At 42.1% G+C, this 19,257-nt stretch overlaps 3 protein-coding genes across 6 annotated transcripts; 2 read left to right on the top strand and 1 right to left on the bottom strand.

Annotated features, from left to right (window-relative positions):
• Positions 1 to 208: 208 nt before the first annotated feature.
• Positions 209 to 6,169, top strand: ppm1nb (protein phosphatase, Mg2+/Mn2+ dependent, 1Nb (putative)). 2 transcript variants are annotated; one of them, XM_085288630.1, is made up of 6 exons: positions 209 to 1,000; positions 1,235 to 1,806; positions 3,247 to 3,364; positions 3,828 to 3,942; positions 4,040 to 4,103; positions 5,071 to 6,169. In XM_085288630.1, exons 1-6 carry the CDS (start codon positions 595 to 597, stop codon positions 5,086 to 5,088), a joined length of 1,293 nt encoding a protein of 430 aa, XP_085144756.1. In that variant the 5' UTR covers positions 209 to 594; the 3' UTR covers positions 5,089 to 6,169. The 2 variants fall into 2 exon arrangements, with proteins under 2 accessions (XP_085144756.1, XP_085144754.1); XM_085288628.1 differs by having other exon boundaries at positions 4,040 to 6,169.
• An 865-nt stretch (positions 6,170 to 7,034) lies between these two features.
• kcnk12l (potassium channel, subfamily K, member 12 like) lies at positions 7,035 to 8,489 on the bottom strand. Its single transcript, XM_085287925.1, has 2 exons — positions 8,141 to 8,489; positions 7,035 to 8,035 (listed from the first exon to the last, which is right to left on the bottom strand). Exons 1-2 carry the CDS (start codon positions 8,487 to 8,489, stop codon positions 7,035 to 7,037), a joined length of 1,350 nt encoding a protein of 449 aa, XP_085144051.1.
• Positions 8,490 to 13,207: 4,718 nt separating this feature from the next.
• On the top strand, positions 13,208 to 19,065 carry ccdc61 (coiled-coil domain containing 61). 3 transcript variants are annotated; one of them, XM_085288627.1, is made up of 13 exons: positions 13,208 to 13,448; positions 14,773 to 14,930; positions 15,017 to 15,099; positions 15,660 to 15,820; positions 15,905 to 16,057; positions 16,148 to 16,355; positions 16,445 to 16,527; positions 16,659 to 16,876; positions 16,976 to 17,054; positions 17,129 to 17,326; positions 17,426 to 17,459; positions 17,674 to 17,740; positions 17,843 to 19,065. In XM_085288627.1, exons 2-13 carry the CDS (start codon positions 14,783 to 14,785, stop codon positions 17,935 to 17,937), a joined length of 1,527 nt encoding a protein of 508 aa, XP_085144753.1. In that variant the 5' UTR covers positions 13,208 to 13,448; positions 14,773 to 14,782; the 3' UTR covers positions 17,938 to 19,065. The 3 variants fall into 3 exon arrangements, with proteins under 3 accessions (XP_085144753.1, XP_085144751.1, XP_085144752.1); XM_085288625.1 differs by having other exon boundaries at positions 16,445 to 16,545; positions 16,656 to 16,876; XM_085288626.1 differs by having other exon boundaries at positions 13,209 to 13,448; positions 16,656 to 16,876.
• Positions 19,066 to 19,257: the final 192 nt, after the last annotated feature.

The raw sequence follows: 19,257 nt of genomic DNA, 5'->3' as shown, positions 1-19,257 counted from the left end.
ATCTCACACTTTGTGCTGCGTGTCCGACAGTACTGTAATCCACAAGCCTATAATCCCGACCGATCAAAGGTTGAGATTAGGAAAGATGTGGGAGGGGCAGAGAGCTGCAGACAGGAGGATGGTGAGTGAGAGTGAGCGCAAACATGACAGTGGCAAAGCAAGCCAGGCAATGATTGGTGCGCACAAATAGCCAGCCAATCACAGCACGGGCAGGGAAAATAACAAGGCAAGGGAGAAGCTGGTGAAAGAGGGAAGAGCTATGAAAAAGCGAGGGAGAAGGTGAAATCTCAGCAGCACAGAGAAGAGGCCAAACAAGCAGGAGCGGAAGGATGATCGGAGGTGAAAGCGCTGATCAGTGAGGTCTCCAGAGAGGGAGAGGAGAAGAAAGAGATGAGCAGCAAGAGGGGGGTAAGCAGCCAGCACACACAACATCCATCAGCTCAGGCAGCCATGCTCTGAGCCCTGGAGCAGCAGGGCTACGCAGACACTGCACAGGCCCCACATCAGGCCTATAGCTCAGCCCTCCATCCCGGCCAGCAACACCGGGGCAGGGACAAGACAAGATTCCCTTCACAACACCTGTGCATAAAAGCCATGAGGACAGCCAGGAAGGGCAGTGTAGAGATGCCTGCGTTTGTGCGCCAGCTGGTGAAAGAAACAGAAAAGAGGGTCAGCTCTTTCTTCAAAGGGGGCCGTGGAGGAACAGCAGAAGGAGAGCAGCAAGGGGAGGGGGAGAAGGAGGAGGTCATCCCCAGCCCCTACCTAGACCGGCCAGTCCTGGACAAGCTCACAGAGGAGGGCTGCGCCCGCTGGGGCCTCACCTATGCCCTAGGAAGTATGCAGGGCTGGAGGGCCAACATGGAGGACTTCCACAACTGTGTGCCACAGCTGGGTGGAGAGCTAGCTGACTGGAGCTTCTTTGCAGTGTTCGATGGCCATGCAGGCAGCACGGTGGCTCAGTACTGCTCCCAACACCTTCTGGGTCACATCCTGGCTACGGGTGAGAGATCTGTTCAGTGACACCTGACAGTGTGTGTGTGTGTGTGTGTGTGTGTGTGTGTGTGTGTGTGTGTGTGTGTGTGTGTGGGTGTGTGTGTGGGTGTTATCTTATAAGGATATTATTTTATGAGATATTCAGAATTTTAAACAGGCTGGTGATTTTCCTTTGTTATTAGTCATCAATATGATGACTGCTATAGCTGCTGGGTTCAGAAAATACTGTTTGTGCTCACAGATGGAATAGGACCAGAAGATGACCCGCCAAAAGTGAAAGGGGCCATCGAAGAGGGCTTCCTCCAGACAGACAAGCACCTGCACTCTGTGGCCCGTCGAGAGGGCTGGGAGAGGGGCGGCACCACTGTGGTGGCCACTCTCATTTCGCCATATTACATCTACTTTGCCAACTGCGGTGACTCAAGGGCCATGCTGTGCCGGTCTGGGCAGGTCTGCTTCTCCACTGAGGACCACAAACCTTACAGCCCTCTGGAGAAAGAACGTATTGAGAGCGCGGGTGGCTCCGTGTCCCTCCAACGGATCAACGGCTCCTTGGCAGTGTCACGCGCTCTGGGAGACTTCGGCTACAAGGGGGCAGAGAACCGGACCCCGAGCCAGCAGATGGTTTCACCTGAGCCAGAAGTGTGTGTGGTGGAGCGCTCGCCGGCAGATGAATTCCTGGTGCTCGCCTGTGATGGCGTGTGGGACACCATCAGCAACGAGGAGCTGTGCGCCTTCATCCACAACCGGCTGCGTGTCTGCACCGACCTGAGGGACGTCTGCACTCAGGTCATTGACCTCTGCCTCTATAAGGTCAGCACTGTTACACATACTTACTGCATGCACTTGTGTTGCTGTTCAGTAGTCTGAATAACAAATCCTTTCAACTGATTAAAAACACAATTTCAGTTTCAAGCTGAGTTACATAATTTTTAATCAGCTTTGAATTTTATGGCTTCTAATCAAGTAAAGTAATCTACTACAAGACTGACTGTGTTTTTAAACAAAGACATAATGGACTGGATATTCATTTTGATATAAGGTAATGGGCTCTGCTTCCTCTTTTAAAGATAACCCTTTAAAAGTTCTGAGGTTGTAAAGGGTGCAGAGTCACACGTGGAAATATTTTCCTACTACATAAATGTTCATCTCTGCAACTAAAAACTTATCTTGAGGTAAAACTGTTTTAAATCAAAAATAAGCACGAAGTCACCATTAAAGTTTGGCCCATGTTGGTCCTGAGAACCCACTGAGTTTTAGGAAAAAACACGAGATAAAACAGAAGCAGACTAAGTGAACTTCCTCACTAATTCTATAGCACATGCAGCATATTTGTGAAAGGTGCTCCAAAGTCAATAAACACATCCATATATGGAAGCTTAGAATATAAAAGTTTTTTTTTAAATCCATAGATAAGTAATGTTCTTCTTAGAGTGTGCTAATGTAAGCTCTCAGGGTCACTTTCTCATGGAGCTGAGGGGAGCTGCAGAGTGAGATGACAACTGAGGCCCGAGCAGAGGCACATACAAGACGTGCGCCTTTTGTTAAATGTCTTGTTTTCTTCTTAGTTTAAAATGTCATGCCAGTCCTGTGTGGTTAAATGTGGCTTTTCCTGATCCTTTTCAGCAAGTTCTGCCATACGTATCAATCCATTTACAGCCTACAATTTAAAATGAACAGGATCTTTGGCTGAAATGGCAAAAGTTAAAAATTTAAAAAGCAAGACTGACCTCAGCTTAAGCTTTGGTTTAGTCTCACTGAGACTGCCGCTGCTGTTCATGGTACAACAGACTATCAGACAGCCTTAAAATAGACTGCAGGGGTGTCGGAACAGGTTACATCGCATTATTCAGGGTTCCCATGAGGCCTAATTACCGACACTCTCGCTCAGAGATTTTACAGAATGTTACAGGAATGTAACGAAAGAAAGTAGATATTGGATTAAAATTACTTGGCAGATTACAAGCACAGAAACACATTAAGATAAACTTGAGCCACATGTGCACTCTGTTGGGTCCTCATATCACGCTTCAGCTTGGATGTGCACAATGACCTCAAAATGTCATGCCTTCTTCCGCACTCCATTTCCATTTTGCAGCTCCCCTGAGTCTGTGTGACATTGGAGTGCAAACGCTGATGTGAAAAAAAAAAAAGATCTATTTGTAAAACTGCTCAAGTGGGATGTTTCGTGAGTTGACATTTGTAAGGTCAGCCATCATTACTCACCTCTGCTGATGCCGTTTTGTTCCACAGGGCAGCTTGGACAACATCAGCATCATCTTGCTGTGCTTCCCTGGAGCCCCCCAGCTGTCAACAGAGGCATTACACCAGGAGGCTGAGCTGGAGGACCTGCTAGAGTCCAAGGTGGCAGGTGTGTGGGTAAAGATGCTTTGCAAAGGACAGTGACAACCTTCATATTAGCAACCTGGAGTCTGTTTTTGCCATGGTGTAATGTTTCAATTCTCTTTGGTGTTTCAATGGTTTGCAAAAAAAAAAGTTTGAACGATTTGTTAATCAATGTTGTTTTTCCAAGATAATTATTTAAATGATTTCTGACATCACGTGTCTTGGGTAAAAAACAAAAGCAAAACACCAAATCTGTGATTCTTGCCATGAACCTATTTACTTGTGAACACGGGCACTATCATTTATTCTGAGTAAGTCCCACATTTACCCTAGTGTGGTAAATACTCATTAGAAATCCTGATGTGTATTGATCCACAGCTGAAAATAGTCCTAAAAACTCTGCTCTTTACAGACTTTTGCCTAAATCTAAAGTGTCCAGTGTATATTAGAAGGAAACTCTCTAAAAATGCATCTTTCTTTTTAATCAGAGATTTATGATGAGCTGTGTGCCAGAGGGGAAGAGCCTGAGCTGCTGTCCGTCCTCACAGTTCTTGCATCCACTGTCATCCCTGGATTACCACCAGGTGGAGGCATACAGAGCAAGTAAGACACAAATGAGCATCTATGTGCATTTGTGCATGTAAACCACGTTCTGCTGGATGCAATAGTGATTACATTGTGTTACTTCTGTGTGTTACAGGAGGAACTGCATTATCTCTGCTTACTATCAACAACGTGATGCGCACAAGCCCATGATACCAAATGTGAGTGACAGTTACAATTAGGTCCATACGTTTTTGGACAATGAGACTTTTTTTTTGATAGTTTTTCCTCTCTGCACCAACGCAGTGGATTTTAAATCAAATAGTAGAGATATGATTGTAATGTTTCTTCAGCTTTAATTAAAGAGGCTTTACAACAGGATTTACAATAATGTGCAAACCACTGGTTACAGTCAAAAACAAGAATGCAGGATTAGACTTTGCCCAAAAAACACGGTTCTGTAAAAAAAAGAAATGTGTTATGGCATGGGCCTGTAAGGCTGCCAGTGGAACTGGGTTATTAGTGTTTATTGATGATGTAACTGCTGATAGAAGCAGCGGGATGAACTGTGAGAGTACAAAGCTGTACTCTCAGCTCAGGTTCAGCCAAATGCTGCAAATCTGATCAGGCAGCACTTCACAGTGCAAAAAGATAAGGACCTAAAGCATTGTGCAAAGGCAACCCAAGAGTTTCCTAAAGCACAGAAAAGGAATATTTTTCAATGGCCAATTCAGTCAACTGATCTCACTGGGACAGAGCATGCTTTTACTAAAGTGACTGAAGACAATAGTGATGGCAGAAAGACCCACAGTCAAGCTGCAAGTGAAGGCAACTGCAGTAAAGGTTTGGAAGAGCATCTCAAGGGAGGAAAGAGCATTTATTGGTGTCAGGGGCCTCTCTGTCTACAACCAAGCAAAGGATTTTTACCTGAGTCATAAAAACAATCCTCATATGCACATTTATGGTAAAACCATGTCTGCACAGTCAATGCAAACTTTTTTGATAAACCCCTTGAATTAAAGCTGAAAGGCTGCACTGTAATTATATCTTGATTGGTTGATGTAAATATCCACTGTCATGATGTAGAAAGGCAAAAAAACAACTAATGGACCTAACAATACAAGTAAAAAGACATTGTTATTACACAGTGAGCTCACTCTTTGTTACTTTATCTGTCTGTCTGTTCAGGGTCTGGGAGGCTCTTGAGAAGGCCAAGGGATTTAGATTTTGTCTCCAAAGTTCCTCAAAGGAAAGGGACTGTAATAAATGTGAATATTAAACCTGTTTTTTTTTTTTCATGTGTGCAGTTTCACAACAAGACAATGGTGTTTGTTAGCAGCACCATCTTGTCATGACAAAAAAAATGCAAAAACAGATCTAGTAAAGCCTGATACTTTATATTTATACAAGAAAGATATTTTGTAAAAATGACTCAGAGACACTGACCCAGCAACCAAACCTCAACCTCAATAAACAGAAAGTGCAGATGACAAATTGAACTGAATAACAACCAACTGTGGCATAGTTCGTTTTCATTGGATAAAATAAGAAAGATTAGTACATGCAGGGTTGCATTTTGAAAATTATGATTTAAGACTGTACATATGTGTGTGTGCATGTGTGTGTGCGTATTAAAGAATGAACAGGTTTACCTTTCCTCTTCAGGAAACATTGTCACCATTAAATAAAACCTAGCATGCAGCTAACATGTGTCCATTTGTTGTGACAGGAAATGCTAGTAGTTCATGAGACAGCTCGTGGGGATGCGCACAATCTTTTTCCCTCGTTGCTGTGAGTGAAAGGCAAATAAACTCATTAGATATCTGACTACTCACAATTCATGTCACGGGATCTAAAAACGTTTTTGACAAAGTGTTTTACATTTTCAAAAACAAGAACAAAATATGTCAAATTTGAAATACCTTACAAATGGAACTAAAAGTCTCCCCCCTAAAATGCATCCCGCTGTGATTACTGTCTAAATTTACATGAATGCGTTCAGCATGTACACAATTTGCAATTCTTTCTAAACATATATTATTTCTAAACACATTCAAAGGTAAAGTTTACATGAAATGGGATTTTCTCCATGAACTGATGCCTTATTCCCCTTTTTTACAGCTGACAAAACAAACAGCACCAGAGCGGGTCAGTTTCTGGATGAGTTATTTTACTGCTTACTGCATTGTAACATTACGTCAGCGAGTCATTTTCTGTGTTACATTAAGGAAATTACATTAAGTGTCACTATTGTTTTAAATCTAAATAAAGAATATTTGTCTGATGACTTGCTGTGCTCGTTTCTTAAATAATTCATTTTGAACACAGTGAAGACAAAGTATGAGCGGCGACTGCCGAAAATGGGTGATTATGATTTCTATGGAAGTTTTTAACCTCACACTCATCATCTACTCACAAAAACCCTCCTTATAAATGAATGAATTACAAACGGCTTTTGTTGCATAGTAAAGGATTTCATCTAGTTACCTAAATCTTTCTCTCTGCTCTGCTGACGTGATCCTGTGACTATCTGCAAAGCCCTCGTTGACATAAGGACGTCCTCTAAGAGTCATGTTTCATTAGATCTCAATTGAAAACCCTGGATCTCTTTCATGATTACTCTGAATTTCAATGACGTCCAATTGAAAAATGTCTTTCTTGGTGCTTCTGAGCTCCTGCAGTTTGTTTGAGAAGCTCTGTTTAAATACAAATCATATTTGAACTGTTTTATATATGCAGCTAGTTATCTAAGAGGAGATATTTTGGTTTCTACGTTCACTAACCACCTTATGTACAACGTTGTCTTCTGAGGAGCTCAGGGAGGGGGACATGTGCAGTGTCCTTAAATCAGCAGTCCTCTTTAAGTGCTCCTTCAAAGCTTCTCTCATCTGATTGCGTTTCTGTGAGTCAGTCACTTCAGGACATCAAACCCCTCTTCAAATGATGCTGAAGTCTTTAACACATATTTGTCCTTTAACTTCCTCTTTCACCTCACCAAACAGCGTATGAACAATTATTTGCTGTCTACAGTCTGCTTTTCAGAATATTCTATTCTTGGATATTTTTTAATACAGAACAAATTACTCATAATAAAAAAACAATCCTAAGGAAATGTAAGGCTTAAATATAGAGAACCCAAAGAACAATTGATGCTATCTATCCACACTGGTTTCCTGTAAGCGATTATTCATAATCCCCAGTGCTCCCACACCACCAGAGAAACCATTCTGATGGCTGTAGCTCTGCCGCGGGCCCTGGTGAGCTGTTTCACTCAGCTGTTTCTGCAGCAGTGCCAGAGACACCTTGTTGGACACCATGAACTCATTCACTGAGATCATCTCCCCTGACAAACGACGCCCCACTTGTACTTCAGCCAACGCGCCCGCATCCGTCTCGCTGTCGCACACAGTCTCAACCGAGCCGTCTGTGTAGCGGTGGTGGGATGAGATGGGCTGCACGGCGTTGCGTTTGATGCGTTTTGGCCTAAAGTGTGCCAGTTGACGCAGTTGACGCCTCTGTTTGTGATTTTTGTTGTGGAGACAGGGGCAGCAGAGCCACCAGCAGCCAGGGGTGGAGCAGGAACAGAGCTGATGCTTCCCTGAGCAGACCAGCTTTCCCAGGATCCAGTTGAGAGTCTGCTTGATGACGATAGAAATGACGTTGAAAAGTGAGTAGATGCAACAAACCCCCATTAAGATGAAAAGGCAGTTTCCAAACCGGTAGGCCTCCTGAGATTCGTACTGCTGCCTCTGGCTGCTCACCAGGTCCCCGAAGCCAATGGTGCTGAAGGCCACGAAGCAAAAGTAAAGAGAGTCCACGTAGCTCCAGTTCTCCATGGAGCTGTACAGAGTGGAGGCACTGCAAGCAATCACAACAGATGCTATCCCTAAGATCAGCATCACGTAATAGACGGATGGCTTCCATCCTTCCAGACTGTCCTCTTCACCAGATGACTCCTCCCTGCTCGACACCACCCCAACTCCAGCACACCTCAGCCGACGCTCATGACACCAGCGCATGATGTAAGCTAACATGGTGATGATCCTCTCCAGGAAGAGGTTAAAAAAGAGGATAGTGGCAGCACAGCCAATGAGACCATAGAAGATTAGGAATATTTTTCCTGCTATGGTTGCTGGTGTGGTCATGCCAAAACCTTAGAGAGAAAACACAAAATACAAGGTTAAATAAATGATCACAGCCGTGAGCAACATTCCAAAACTGAAGAAAAATCTGGAAAAAAAGTTAAGTGGAGACTTACCAATAGTGGAGACCACTGTGCCCACAAAGTAGAAAGCTCCAGAAAAGTCCCAGCGTGGCCTTAATGCGTCCACCCTGATGCCAGCTCCGTTTGCCTCCTCATACTGCCTCAGCAGAGTGTGCAGGGCGCCCAGGTTGACCCTGTATCTCCTGGTGAAGTTGTCCAGCTGCTGTTTCCACAGGAGGCGTGCACGGAGCTCAAATGGGTGTTCCAAGGCTGAGAAGATGGCAGCTCCGCACAATAAATAGAGCAGGATGAGTCCGGCCAGCAGGCAAAAACGAGCATTGTCCTCTTTCATGGGCGCTCTGGGGCAGCAGCAGCAGCTACCTGCAGCCCTCCTCTTAGCCATGAGCACAGCAGCAGCAGCGGCGGCACAGAGACACCACTGATACAACATGCACCGCCTCTGCCGGCGCTGCCAAGTCACAGACTCACCGTGCGTGTTACATGCATCAACAGGCACAAATATACATGCACTAGCAGAATGAAACTTCTGGTTTAAACACGCATGCATACATTTGGCTCTAACATCTCACAGGCAAGCTTTCTGAAGAAGTTTTTGAGGACAGGTTGATCGTTTTGTTGAAAAAATTTCACATCAGACGAAATATCTGTAATAAAATGAGCAAAAAAATAACAATGCAGATGCAGATTAGTCAGATGCGGTTGCAAAATCTTAAGTTTAATAGGTTCCTTTAACATGACAAATTGTCAGAAAACACTTCTTGTAAGTAGCAGTTTATGTCTTATAATCCACATAACATAAAATACTGAATGTTTAAAGTAAATAAAAACCACAGTACCTGGTCTCGCTGGCAGCACCGTTCACTTAAGCGCTGCAGATCTGCGTGTGCTCATTCCATGGATGTTCTGAACAATGACCAGCCAAAGGAAGCCTCCTGATTTTGTATCTGTGTGTGTGTGTGTGTGTGTGTGTGTGTGTGTGTGTGTGTGTGTGTGTGTGTGTGTGTGCAGAGACACTGTCTGATGTTTCATCTGTCAAACACTCACATCATCATCCCTCTTCTCACCGCCTCCTCCTCCGAGCACACCCTGATTGGTGCAGTCAACTCTTCATTTGTAAAAGTGCTTTTTTTTCTTTTCTGTCATCAAACACCAGTTTAACATTAAAAAAAACCTCACGTTTGCATCAAATAACTGATCGTGTGGTCATTTCCTTTCATCAAAGCATGGGACAAGAATTTCTTCTGATAAAGTAAAACTAACATTAACCTCTTAAGCCCCAAGCCTAACTGATCTCTGGCCTTTTGCCCCTGCATCAGGGGGCGTTGGGGCTTAAGAGGTTAAAAAAAACATTGTAGTAACAGGATTAGAAGCTTGCAAGTTCTGCTGAATTAATCAAAGTGGGCAAATTTTAGTTTCCACTGCTTTCTTGTTGCCAGTGCTCAGGTGCCATTTCCACACCCACTTAGAGTGCTTTTTTGTTATCGCTGCAGACTGTGTGGGAGGATTTGTTGAGCATGGCTATCGGTTCCTCTGTCTGTTCGTTCCTTTAATCTTGTCTGGTGCTGCAGGTAAGGGCATGGGGTTCCCCGCGCCTGCCGACTAATGGCTGAATGTCAGCAGCAGGCAGGTGTGGAAAACAGACAGTCCATCTGCCTTGTCACGCAGAAAAGCAGCAAAGCAGCAAACCAACAATTTCTCTTGATGCTGGTGTTTCAAACGATAAAAAGCAAGATTTAAGGCAATCAGCTTTCACAAGCAAACAAGACGTAAAAGATCACATTTGTGGAAACTTGATCATTTTTTATTGATGTGAAATACTTAAAAGTGCATAAAATACTAACTACTTGCTTAGCTTTAAAAAGATAGAAGTGAAAAACGAAACATAGTGCTGACAACAATGCAACAAATAATCATCTACAGAAACAGTGACCCTGCTAACACAGTGATTTTCAGCTGGGGTAAGGTTGACTGTGTTCTCTCTTGGCTTTTCTTGTCTCTGTCCTCTCTCCTCCTGCCTTGGGCCCATGAATGTATTTCAGTAAACCTTGTTGAAGTAGATTTCCAATTCCTAAACTATAATAAACCTCCTCTGGTCTCTGTCCATCGGGACAGCAGGCCTGCTAGAGAGGCTATCATTGAGGATGCACAGATGTATCTTTTGCATTAGTATTTTTACCTGAAACATATAGAAGGAACACTGTATACAGCTGAAATTTACAAACTGTGGAGGGCAGATGGGGTCTTCAATCAGCTAGTCTTTTGTATGCACACATTCATTCGGGTATTTTAGATGATTTATTATGTGATCAAACATTCTGACCTTCACTGTCTGTGTGTGTTTTACTCTTGTTGTGATTATGACTAATTAATGTAACTGTTACTTATAATATGTATGTAACTTTGTAATTTTAACATGTTGTCGCCTCTTGGCCAGGACTCCCTTGAAAAAGAGGTTTTTAATCTCAATGGGACTTTTCCTGGTTAAATAAAGGTTAATAATAATAATAATTCTTTTTTTTTTTAAAGTCTAACACTGTTGTACCTCATAAATCAGATCTGAAAATGCAGCTGGTTAAATTCATGACGCGATCGTGACACACACATCAAACTGAGGATGTCTCATCTTTCTAACTGCTTGTTGTGTTGACTCCTCTCTCTTCATGTCGCTACCTCAGCAGAGTGAAGCTGACCCCCCACCCACTTGAAACGTAAAGGCACTACCTCTCCTCCTCCACTCTTACCACTAATGGGAGGGACTAAGATGCCAGGGGAGGAGTCTAGGAGAGGAATCAAAGACGTCCAACTGCCAGCAGGATTTAATGTTATAGTAATGTAATGCGCAAGTTTGGCTGGCACTGGCACACCATCCAGATTTACTTTACAGGTTTACACACAACCAAGTCAGTAGTACAGTGGGAACATTTTCCAGCATGTAGCCAATCAAAATAAATAAATGTCAATAAAAATATTGAACTTTAAAAAAAAAGTGCTAAAAATGCAGCTAAAGCTATCTTGCTGGATCTTAAGGGCCATCCTTCTCTGTACTGACCATAACTGTCAATCTTAATCTGTTATCCGGAGTTAATGAAACAGTCGCACATAATGTCACTAAGGGCTTAGTGTGAATTTGTCAAAACCTTAAATTGCTGATATCAGTATGAGATAAGCTATAATGGTTAATATGAAGCATTATTCATTCCATTAATGCTTCATATTAACCATTATTACCATCCATCTATTTGCTTCTGCTTCTCCAGTTCAAGGTCACATGGGTGCTGAAACCTAACCCAGCTGTCACTGTACGAGAGGCAGGATACACTTTGGACAGGTCACCAATCTGTCACACCATCATTACCAAATAAACAATTAAATTAAATTAATGGGATAAATATTTTGAAAATTTAACAAACAGTTAATAACTGATGTATAAAACATTATATTAGTGGCTATTATAATGTTACAACTGATGTTTCTGAATCTTTGTAAATGCTCATTATCAACTATTAATAATGACAATATCAAAGCAGAAAGAATATATCCACTTTTCATATACTTTGTACCATTTTAGTGATACAATGTCACTTTTAAACTGATCAACCCAGAGGGGATGTCCATATTTTTAGCTTGTAATTGGTAGAGGCATGTGTTTCCTGAAATAGTGAGCAGGTCAGCTCAAGACAGAAATGTCAGACATCTCTGGCTGAGGCTGGAGAAAACTGCATTTGTGTTTGGCTCTGCAGTGCAGGTGGGGATAATGTGTAATGCTGGATTTACACTGCATGCCATTATGAAGCTGAGGCCATCATCAAACTATTAACAAAATATGGTATGTGCAGCAAACAGTAGTGACTTATTTAGTGTAGCATAGTGTTTACACTACTTTAAATTTCCATTCATGTAAACTCATTCAGCCTGACCACTTGCTGATGTTTCATCTAAGTCATAACAAGTTCCCAAAAGTTCTCTGAGTTTAGTTCTTCTTGGAAGGACTAAACATCTTCAGCCATCCTTTAGTACGCATACAATCCACGCCACACTGCGCTGATCCCAGTGTGTGTGTTTTATGTCCTTTCAGACAGACAGCGAGCACCTCACACTTCAGACTCAATCACTCAACTTATGGGTGAACACTGTCTCCATGGTAACAGTTCCTCACCCAGATTGAGTGAAGGCAAGCAGAGGTCAGGTTGTCCAAACGTTTAGGGGGAGGCACTTGTTTCTGACAACTAATATTAACCACTTAACCAACCAGTGGAAAGTAAACACACACTTGAGACAATGTCAACACGGTTGTTTTCCTTTCTTGAAACACTGAGGTGACAAAATGATGTATTAATTTAAAAAAAAAAACTGGTAGCAGCTTCAGAAACACGAGGAGATCCTTGGTACTGTCTGATCATTGCACAATATAAATATAGTCTAGCAGCACTGTTTGGAATTACTTATCTAGATAAGAGAAACATGTCACACAAGAACTAAAACTTTTCAGTAAAACATTAATTTTATTCTACTAATAAGTGATTTTACTATTATACTAATAATAATACTACATCATTCTAATACAATATATTATAGAATTATATTATCATAATGTAGACAAGAAACAGTTTTTTGCTTGTTTTTTCAGCATGACAATGATCCCAAACATGCTAACAATCCAGCAAAAGCATACCTGGATAGAAAAACACACAATGCACACAACACGCAATGCAGTATCAGTCATGGATTGGCCTCCCCAGAGACCAAACCTCAGAATTACTGAAACATTGTGGGAATCTTGTTGCACCTATTTCCCATTTTCCAGCAAAATATGAAGAAATGAGGGCTCATATTTTTTCACATTACTTTATATTGTATTGGATGCTTTTAGCAAATTTTAATAAAGCTAATATTATCATTACTCGTTATTATTACTGTTACATTGTCGCCGTTACACTGCTGCATCGTTACTTGATTAGCCTATCTGACATTTTCGTGCACCGTGAACATTCACCGTATTCCATTTCGTGTGGTTGTAAGAGCAATGTCTAATCGGTACCTGTGGAGGGCGCCCACACGCCTGCGAGGCATCGAGCCTTCATCTAATCGAGACAGAGGAAGAGGCGGCAGCGGCAGAGGCAGAGAGAGATAAAGAAGAAGAATTTAACGGTTCCCGGTTGTTGAACCGCTCCGGTCTCCACGGTGCCCTGCGGCTTATGAACAGTTTGGGGCTTGGGGTGACGGTCATTTAGTCGACTAGCAGTTATAGTCACTTCAATTAGATAGGTCACCACCATGTTTTTACTAAAGGTAGCAATGTTTTGACAGCTTACCACCCTAAAGAGCATCACTGCACGCAGAGGTAACGTTCATTTGTTTGATTGCACATCTAATAACGCTGTGTGGTTGATGCACAGAGTTAGCGCTCTGTGAATCCACTAAAATAATACTTGTGTTAACTAACCATAGTGTCCGTGCTAGATAACCCTAGCTAGCGCTGGTCAGTTGACCAAAGAGTCAGTTGACTCTCGCTAGCTGACGGAGAAGTCGGAGGAAATGTTGCACCGTAGTTTAGAACAATGCAATTATCTCTTCCAACGAAACCGTGCTTAAATTTAACGTTGTTTCACTCGAACTAAATCTTTTTTCCCCATGCGATGTGATAAAATGTTGCACATATCTTATTAGCAGTACCGGAGAAAGTGAAGTCGAGCGCGAAATCTTTCAGCGTTTTAACGCCACAAAAGAGACGCAGTTAATGACGTACTTTATTAAACAGTGGCTTAAGATCATCGTCAAATCCCTCAAGTCCCATGCTGTTTGACTGAAGCCATCAATCAGAACTTTTACTGTAACAATGTTGACACCTTTTAAAATGAACTATGTCCGCTGCCGCCCCTTGCGGCTTACTTGTGTAATAACAGGCTGTGCGAGAGGAGCAGAAAAAACAAGAGAGAGAAATGGTTATTGAAGATATCTATTTGAAGATAAGAAATGCATATGTTGTGAATAATATTTTATGCTTTTAAAATTAGGTTCTTAAGGAGGGTATGCCTTGTTTCACTAACCTGTAAAAATATCAACCCTGTGCAATCAATAATGCTACAAGCACACATGTTTTTATACACACTAATATATTTATATTGTTTTATTTATTCGAAATTGTGTTATTAGTCTTTGTACATATGAAAACTATTTAATTAGATATATTGCTCACTTTCTACTGAATGGGACTGCGTACCTTTTTTATTTTTTGTTTAATGACAATAAAAATTCTGATTCTGGCTGTGATGCTGAAAAAAATCTTAATGTCACTGTAATAAGACCGAGAATTGCAAACATTCCCAAAATGTTGGGATATTTTTGTGAGATACATGGAATGATACAATATATTTTTCACAACACATCATTTAATTCCCATTTTATTGTTGAGTATGCATGTCTCCTTGCAGATTTTCCCTGTTATCCTTCGAACAATACAGTGTTGAGATTTATCAGTCGCTCAACATGATCTTAAAGGCTCTGCTGTGTGTGAAGAAGCGTGGGTCAGCTCAGATTACGATTATGCTTTATATTTTGGCTCAGGTGTCAGATGTACGCATACATCTGTCTCTGTTTTAACAGGAAAGGAGTTGGTTGATTCAGTTGCTTCTAATCGATTGGAATAATTTGTTTCTCCGATTTAGAGCCAGAGCAATGGAGGGAGGCTCTGAGCTGATGGAGGATATTGTATTTCGGGGGGTGGAGTTTTCCGTGAAGATGGAGGTGGACAAGGGTTTGCTCATTGTCGAAATTTCTGATTCAATGACAGCGGATCAGTGGACGGGGGAGTTTGATCCAGCATGTAAGTGGCATATACATCTCAGTTTACATATCACTATAGCCAGTCATTCATGCTGTTTAACTTTAACTGCTTTTTCATTTATTTAGATATTGAAGACCTCACTCGCAAAACTGGAAACTTCAAGCAGTTTCCTATTTTCTGTAGCATGCTGGAATCTGCAGTGAGAAAGGTGTGTGTGTGTGTGTGTGTGTGGGGGGGGGGGGATTAGAGGCAGAACGAATGTAAACACAGTTAATAGATGAATATAAGGAGACAGATTTCCCTGAGGCTGTGTGAGCCGAAGAAGAGACTCGGTTGTGTTCATTGTCTCCACTTAAGCGAAAAATGCCCAGTTATCCCAGGATGTCCTACTCCCTTTTTCCTTTTAATTAACGTGTAGTAGCAGGGGGGAAAAGAAGGAGCCTGGAGGAAATTAGGAGAGACAAACTGAATTTTTGGCACATTTTTAAGTCTGCTGCAACTAAATTGTCATGAAAGCAAGGTATACACGCACACTGTAAATGTTAAAGCAAGACAGAAAAACATGCTTTCTGATATATCTGAAGATGCATTATTAGAAAATTAGATCCATGATCATTAGAAGAGATGGCTGATATTTTTTTGCCATTAAATTGCTGTAAATTGGGGGGGTAAATATAAAATCAGGAGCCTACGATCATAAGACTGTTCCCTAAGGTGATAATGGCATGTTTTATTATTCTGATTGTTGAAAGAGATGCTTCTTTGCAGACGAGTGACTCTGTTACGCTTGACCTCCTGACCTATGCTGACCTGGAGCTACTGCGAAACAGAAAAGCAGGGGTGGTCAGTCGTCCTCGCAGCCATCAGCAGCCATCTGCTCTCACCGCCAAAAGATATCTCATTCTCATATACACAGTGGAGTTTGACAGGTTTGCTCACAGCTTTGCTGCTTTATGCCCTCTGCGTCTGTAGTAGAAGCTGTGCTGATGTTCTGATTTTCTGTCCATGTGTAGAATTCACTACCCTCTACCTCTGCCCTATGTGGGAAAGCCTGACCCAGCTGTCCTGCAGAAGGAAATCAGAGCGCTCAGGGCTGAGCTCAGTGCTCTCACCTCTCACGGAGTTAACAAATCTGCAGATCTAGAAATACAGCGGCTACGAGCAGAGTAGGTTTAATCTCTACCAGTGTTACCAATATTAGCAGATGCTGGAAGTTTTCTTCTTCTCTTTTTTAAATGTCTCCTGCTGTTTTCAAGGCTGGCTCTGGTTAAAGAGGAAAAGGAGAGCATGGCGAAGGTTCTGGAGCGACTGCAGTTGAGTGGAAATGATCCCACGTCTGGACGAGAGGACTGGAGAATGAGAGATGTGGTGAGGACGCTGGAGGAGCAACTTGTCAAGGAAAGGGCCAAAAGTCAGCGCTCGATGAGCAAGAGATGTCAGGAGCAGCGACTGCTAGTGGAGCAGGTGATGCTTCTTTGTTTTTTTTAACCTGTGTAACGCCCCCTTTTTAAAATAAATCAGTAGGTTTTAACTTTTTCCTTTTTCCATTCCAGTTAGAGGAGCTGAGAGCATCAGAGTGTGCTCTCCGTGTTCGTGTCAAGAGCCTCACCAATGAACTGGCGTTACTACGGAGAGGGTTAGACAATCTAAGCGTGTACTATATCTTTACTTTCTCTCTTTCATACATTCGCTTACACGCTTAAAATTTCAAAACCCAAATCAGTCACCCACTGAACACTCGTGCTGTTTTTCTTGTGTATGCAGCAGAGTGACTCCTGTGTCGGGTCGTATCAGCTCACGGGTAGATGGAGAAATTTATCGCTCACTTTCTCGGGAGAGAAGGTCTGGGTACGGGACAATCAGGGCTCGCTCGGGATCTAGAGAACGTACAGAGGATAGAGGACAGAGGTTGGTAGAAAGAGGAAGACGTGCAGACTCCTCGGGACCGCGTGCTCACATACCCAGGCCATCACCTTCCCCCACAGGTACTACCTCTGCTCCTGATGTTGTTTCTGTGAATGAATTCTCAGTAATTAATCGCACTGATAAAGATTTGTACTTGATAAGCACTTCTGTTTTTGCAGGGTCACGGGTTCCACGCTTTGATCCAACAGCATATATCCAGGACAGGCAGCGCAGACAGAAGGAGGCAGAAATCAAAAAGTTGGTTTCCTCACTTTGTGAGTATACGCCAGTACTCCGTGTAGTAGCTGCTCAAGCATGTTTTTCTGTGTCAGACAAAGGAAGGTGCGAAGGGACATGCTGGCATCACCCGTGCTCCCCGAGAGAGGCCGTTCACGTTCCAGAGAAGCCTATCCTCAGCTGACCCGGTCAGGCAGCAGAGGCAGGAGTTTATCTATGGAGCGGCGAGGGAGCAGGAACTCCTCTGAAAGCTCGTTAGTGGACATGGATGAAATGACCAAAACTCTGTACAGGTGATAGTACTTTGGATGGATTTGTGAAGGCCCTGTGGGTGTAGCTGGCTATTTTAATGTCTGGGTTGTTTTTTTGTTTTTTTTCTTTCATGTTTTCAGAGGAAGAAAACAGACTTACAATGGACCCAATGTGGTGAGTAATGACTTTCCTGTTATTTATTTGTTGTCCTCTCCTGTATGTATTTGAAAAGGGCTGATACCAGCCTTTTTTGGGTATGAAAGCAGTGTAGGTAGTAGATGTTAGTGGAATTAAATCACTGAGAGTTATAGTTTTTAATGGTTTTGTAGCCACTAAGTACAGAATATTACAGGCCTTAACATTTACAGTGCAATTTATCTGTCTCTAGTCCAGGGGAGGCCTTCTGTCCAGGAAGCCATTATGCAGCACACCGACACTCAGAGTCAAAGACAAAGGTAACTTGTACTTGTAACTTTTTTTTTTTTTTGTCCCCATCAGTTTACATGCATTTTTGGTTTTTTAAAGTCTAATTTGTCATTTGTTGTCCCAAACCCCAGAAAGCTCTGTAGATACAGGTACAGAGCTATCAGAGATTGATGCAAGGCTGCAGGCACTGCAGGAGTACATGAGAGACTTGGATACAGGACATTGACCTGCTGCACAGGATTGTCTGATTTCATCATCTGCATAAAACTGAGGAAGAAATCCTGATTTGGACCTGAGCTTCGGGTTTAGCAGAGTATGCACTAACATCAGAGACTAAAACTCCCTCTGGAAGCTCAGACTTCTGGAAACTACAGCCATCAATATGAAGGTCATTGGACTACCTTTTTGTGGACTAATTTCTTATGTTTTTATAAATTAACTTAAAATATGACTGTCTGTGTGTTGCCAGCTTTTCCCCCCCCTTTTTTAAGCCCAAACAAACTGATACATGTGTGTAAAATTTGGCATTGCCTGGTAAATGTTGATCTTTCAAAGGCTTGTTTAATAGTGTGGGCAGAGTTGAGTCCTTTTATATTCAGTCCATGATGCAGAAAGGCATTTCGTCACTGGGTTTGCAGGTAGATCATTTATCTATCTATCAGCACGCCAACATCCATGTCTGATCCTTGCTTTCATCATCAGTTTAAAATGCAGAACATTTTTTTACGATTTCTCCGTTAATGAGTGTTAAAAAAGTGATCCATACATCTTTTGATACATTACAGAAATGTCCATGAGTATGAGTATACCAAAATGTTATAGTACATCCACACATTTAAACATGTAATGGGCTGTTGTTTCTACCACCCAGTGCTTGCTGGGATGCCTTACAGCTCCTGTGCTCTGAATCAGTGGATGACATAAGTGATACATGGTGGTCAGTTTTCCACTTTTTTTTTTTTTTTTTTAAATTATTATTATTATTTTACCTTGTCTTCCCACTTTGAAGTAAGGATTATCAGTGCATCTCAAGTATTTTGTTACCACTATACAGTCTAATTGTTCCACACAGTGCAATACAATACAGCCTTTTCTGCCCTTTAAATTCAGCATTATTTTGATGGTATCACAAACTGATTCCAAACTTGTTAGACATCTCTATAAGGGAACAATATTTACCATAAAAACAATGTTTTAATAGACTATGCTGATGGTGCATGTAACGTGTGTAAAAACTTGGCACATTTTTCATAAGAAAGTGCCAAATATTTTCTGAAACTGTTGTCTGCAGACTGTTACTAGAACTTTATCCATTGTTTTTATACCACCTAAAATATAATTTATAAGAAAGATATGCTGTGTGTAAGGAGTCTTTTTATAGTTTTATACATACTGCTTTCCTTTGGATTAGTGTTCGCTGACAAGAAGCTTGAGGGGTACCTTGAAGATCTTCCAGCACTGCAGCTGGTCTGCTTTCACTAATTAACAAGTCCTCTTCTCAGGCAAACCAGACAGTGTCTGAACAGCTGCCGTGTGCCTAGCAGGA

Source organism: Mchenga conophoros, linkage group LG10 (genome assembly GCF_057382185.1).
Source record: "Mchenga conophoros isolate Kocher_MC1m ecotype Shallow Benthic linkage group LG10, M_conophoros_male_GT1.1, whole genome shotgun sequence".
In the NCBI taxonomy this organism is placed as follows: Eukaryota; Metazoa; Chordata; class Actinopteri; order Cichliformes; family Cichlidae; genus Mchenga; species Mchenga conophoros.
The sequence above is the reverse complement of the archived record's forward strand: the minus strand, read 5'-3'. Positions and strand labels throughout refer to the sequence as shown.

Excerpts from the sequence above, each read along its gene's own strand:
- ppm1nb (XM_085288628.1), top strand. The coding sequence starts at position 595 with ATGAGGACAGCCAGGAAGGGCAGTGTAGAGATGCCTGCGTTTGTGCGC. Across the intron at positions 1,807-3,246 it reads TTGACCTCTGCCTCTATAAG|GGCAGCTTGGACAACATCAG; the intron begins GTCAGCACTGTT and ends TTTGTTCCACAG. Across the intron at positions 3,943-4,039 it reads GGTGGAGGCATACAGAGCAA|GAGGAACTGCATTATCTCTG; the intron begins GTAAGACACAAA and ends TGTGTGTTACAG.
- kcnk12l (XM_085287925.1), bottom strand. The coding sequence starts at position 8,489 with ATGGCTAAGAGGAGGGCTGCAGGTAGCTGCTGCTGCTGCCCCAGAGCG. Across the intron at positions 8,036-8,140 it reads CACAGTGGTCTCCACTATTG|GTTTTGGCATGACCACACCA; the intron begins GTAAGTCTCCAC and ends TTTCTCTCTAAG.
- ccdc61 (XM_085288625.1), top strand. The coding sequence starts at position 14,783 with ATGGAGGGAGGCTCTGAGCTGATGGAGGATATTGTATTTCGGGGGGTG. Across the intron at positions 14,931-15,016 it reads GGGGGAGTTTGATCCAGCAT|ATATTGAAGACCTCACTCGC; the intron begins GTAAGTGGCATA and ends TCATTTATTTAG. Across the intron at positions 16,058-16,147 it reads ATACAGCGGCTACGAGCAGA|GCTGGCTCTGGTTAAAGAGG; the intron begins GTAGGTTTAATC and ends GCTGTTTTCAAG.